This window comes from Labeo rohita, chromosome 5 (genome assembly GCF_022985175.1).
Source record: "Labeo rohita strain BAU-BD-2019 chromosome 5, IGBB_LRoh.1.0, whole genome shotgun sequence".
In the NCBI taxonomy this organism is placed as follows: Eukaryota; Metazoa; Chordata; class Actinopteri; order Cypriniformes; family Cyprinidae; genus Labeo; species Labeo rohita.
Genome location: NC_066873.1, coordinates 42,501,697 through 42,505,719, shown reverse-complemented (window position 1 = coordinate 42,505,719; position 4,023 = coordinate 42,501,697). Strand labels below are relative to the sequence as shown.

General features: G+C 28.6%; 1 protein-coding gene across 2 annotated transcripts in view; it reads left to right on the top strand.

Annotated features, from left to right (window-relative positions):
- The window catches only part of stpg2 (sperm-tail PG-rich repeat containing 2), a 26,438-nt gene extending 22,749 nt beyond the window's left edge, over nucleotides 1–3,689 (top strand). For both annotated transcript variants that reach the window (XM_051109269.1, XM_051109268.1), the window contains 2 exons: nucleotides 824–970; nucleotides 2,686–3,689. In XM_051109269.1, coding sequence (XP_050965226.1) covers nucleotides 824–958 — 135 coding nt within the window. In that variant the 3' untranslated portion in view covers nucleotides 959–970; nucleotides 2,686–3,689. The remainder of the gene's footprint in view (nucleotides 1–823; nucleotides 971–2,685) is intronic.
- The last annotated feature ends 334 nt before the right edge of the window (nucleotides 3,690–4,023 follow it).

Here is a 4,023-nt window from a genome sequence, read left to right as displayed (position 1 = left end):
ACACTGAAATACTCTGCTTCATCTAAAACACTGCTTTACTGTGGTAAAATAAAATCAACTGTATGTATTAAAAAAATTATATAAAAATTACATAAATATATATGTATATATTATATATGTATTTAATTATAAATTCTTGATTTGTTTTTACAAATAAATATTGACATTTATATATGTATTTAATAATTATATAAATAATAAATAAAAATGTGTGTGTGTGTATATATATATATATATATATATATAGATACAATTTTCTATATTTTTATTTATTTAAAATATAAAACTCTAATATTAGTAATAATAATTATTTTATTAATTTATAAATAACACTGGAACACTGCTTCAAAGACAACTTTACTGTGGTAAAATGAAATCATATATGTATATATATATATATATATATATATATATATATTTAATTTCTCATTTGATAAGTAGTTATTAATTGTTCTTTAAAATAACAATTAATTATTGACATTTATATATGTATTTAATACTTTATTTAAACATCATTTTAAAAATTGAAAAATTAAAAACCTAATTTAAACACAACATTTGATTAACTTTTTTGATCCACTTCAAATGTTGACTACTGTGTATGTGTATATATATATATATATATATATATATATATTATATTAATTTTTTTAATAAAAAAACTGTCTTTCCCACTACTAGTAATAATAATAACACTGGAACACTCTGCTTCATTTAAAAACACTGCTTTACTGTAAAATGAAATTAAATATTTATATTAAACAAATACATTTCATTATATGTCTGAAATCTCTGGATGTGTGTGTGTGTGTTTGTGTTGTAGTTGAGTCCTGTCATCATGGACACGGTTCTGAAAGGCACCTTCAATGTGACGCTCCACGATCCTTTGGTGTCCAGCATGAGATCTTTGTCTTCACCCAGGTCTTTGAGAAAACCCTCTGCCCACAGCAGTGCCTAACTCAGGTCAAAGGTCAGTGAGACTATATCTGACACTTATAAGAGTTTAGTCTCAGTGATTGAAGCATTTTTGAGGTCTTCATTGGCCTTTTCAAAACAGAAAAGAGAAAAGATGACTGTCCTGCTCTCCTGTCTGTTTTACTGAAACTAACAGCTCTGTTACACACAGATTCACCACAGGAGCAGAAGCAGCTCTGATATTATATTCTCTCTGAATGGCTGATTGATCTCCTAAAACCAAAGACATGCATCATATTTTTAGATTTACATATGCTAATTAGATGATTCTTTAATGGAATGTGAGTCTGCTCACTGCATGACGGACAACAGGAGATCTGGCTCTTAGATTCACTGTTTTGATTTGGCTTTTTGGTGGGACATGTGTATTTCTGCTATTTTGTATTGCAACAGCATTTGTAGATTGCCTGCACTGAATATACCATATGTTAATTGTTCTGAGGCTGCTAATTCATTGTTTAGAATGAGTAGAGCAGTACTGAACGTGGATGGAAACCAAAGCATTTGCTTTTGAGAACAGGATTATTATACTTAACTAAAACTAAAACAGTTAAATAAATGACTTGAAACAAGATAAATGTTACCTAAAATTAAATTATTAAATTAAATTAAATTAAATTATTAAATCAAATTAAATTATTAAATTCAATTAAGTTATTAAATGAAATCAAATTAAATTATTAAATGAAATGAAATTAAGTGAAATTAAACATATTAAATTAAAAATTTAAACTTAAATTAAACTTAAACTTATATTAAATGCCAAAGAAACATTTCTCATTTTAATTTAGTTTAAGGTGATTTACTTAAATAACTAACAGTAAAACTGAACTAAAAATGAATAAAAAATGCACACATACACACACACACACACACAGAGACATACATATATAATATATAAACAAAAATATATATATAAATAAAAATGAAATATAAAATATGAAAAATGACAAAAAATGCAACACAATTACTAAAACTTGAACTAAAATTAAAAGGGAACAAAAAAAACTGATTTAAAATATTAATAAAAACTCTAATAGTATATCAGTGATACTAAATAACACTGTTTAATTTACAGAATTTAATGATTTTTGGATTGTTTGATCTTTTGGGCACAATTGTTGAGAAACAGAGGTTATTTGGCCAAAATTTTCATTTTTCTCTTCATTTGATCTCATTGCTGTATATAAAACTAAATAGATCTCACTCATTTTTTTTTCAGTTTATTTTCTTAGTTTATTGTATTTGTGTACAATAATAGGTAAAAAAGTTCGTAAAATAATGTAGTAACCATATAGAGTGGATAAGAACATAGGAATCTATGAACTGAACAAAAAGTAATGAAAAAATGAAATGAGAAGCATTAGTAATTTAGAAGTCTCTTAATTATTAAAATGAAGACTGTATTATATAAATAATCTCTGTAGATCTAGTTATGTCTTTTAGTTTCAGTTATAAAAATACAGTAACGTAACATTAGTAAAATAAAATAAAAAAGATCAGTAATGCAAAACAAAGAAGAACATAAAAATATATAAAATATTAAAAGTATATGAAAATATAAAAGTATTAATACTGTGTGATATTTGTGAATTTTTAGAGGCAGGTTTTTAAATATTTTTAGGAAATTTGGACCAGTCTTCCTTGCATGCAGTTGTGATATTTTCGTGTGTCTTACGGTTTCCCTCTGTATTCTAATTTGTTTTTCAGGTCACACACTTCCAAAAAGACCTCGGCTAAGCCTCTCCTATTAAACACATGCTTCCCAGGAGTTCCTGTCACACATACACACACACACCTCTTTATGGGTGATATATTTCCCCAGTGCTCACAGAGAATAAATCAGGATTCTTTAATGGGTTTGATGTTTCAGGGTTTTTGTGCGTCATAAATTCTCAGCCCTGCCCACAATAACACAGCGCTAATGTAGAGCGATCTCGACGTACACACACACACAACATCTTGATATCGTTATACACACCCTTTTAATCTAATTAAGCATTTACACACTCTCATTATTCAGCAGAGAGAGGGAGGTCGCGGGAGGAAGGGCGAGAGACGAACGAACGAAAGAAAGAGAGGTTTTAGCTCTTTATTGAACTGACTTGTTTTACATTTGCAGGCTAATTGAATCAGATAAATCACTGTGGCGGCTCTCGCCCTGCGCGCGTGTTTGTCTCGTGGAGTTTACGGATGTTAAAGTCAATGTGAAATCTAAATTGAACCCATTTGCTTTCTTAATTCACGATCCTGGACTTATTGTGAACGATTCGTCCGTGCAAATCACGCCAAAGAACAAAATGCAAGATTTTAACTTTTAGGTTAAGATCACCTAGGCCATGCGGCTGCTGGATAGTGTTAATCCATGCAGTTCATCAGTCGGGTTCTGGAAGTAAAAATCCCATTTGTTTTCTCCATAAGGGAATTGATTTTTAATGGTAACTTATAAACCATTAAAAGCAGAATTGCTGTGAGCTACAAGGTTGTTAATCAGTGGTATGTGCTTTCATTAAAGCCATCAGCATGCATTATTTAAACTTATTTTTTAAATAATTGTGGTCAACAGACGAATTTTTGCTGAAAAATCACATTACCCAACAATCATAGAACAGAAACAAGCAAATCACAGCAAAATAACTCTTGGCATCCATCCACTCACATGAATATACATTACCAGTGAAATGTTTTTGAACAGTAAGATTTTTACAGCAAATGCAGTAATATTTTGAAATATTTTTGCTATTTAAAATAACCGCTTTCTATTTGAATATATTTAAAAAATGTAATTTATTCCTGTGATCAAAGCTGAATTTTCAGCATCATTACTCCAGTCTTCAGTATCACATGATCCTCAGAAATCATTCTAATATGCTGATTTGCTGTGCAAGAAATATTTTTTATTATTATCAATATTTGAAACAGCTGAGTTCATTTTTTCAGGATACTTTGATGAATAGACAGATCCAAAGATCAGCATTTATCTTAAATAAAAAGCTTTTGTAGCATTATTTTTGCTATTATTTTTACATTATTTTTAACATTACCATT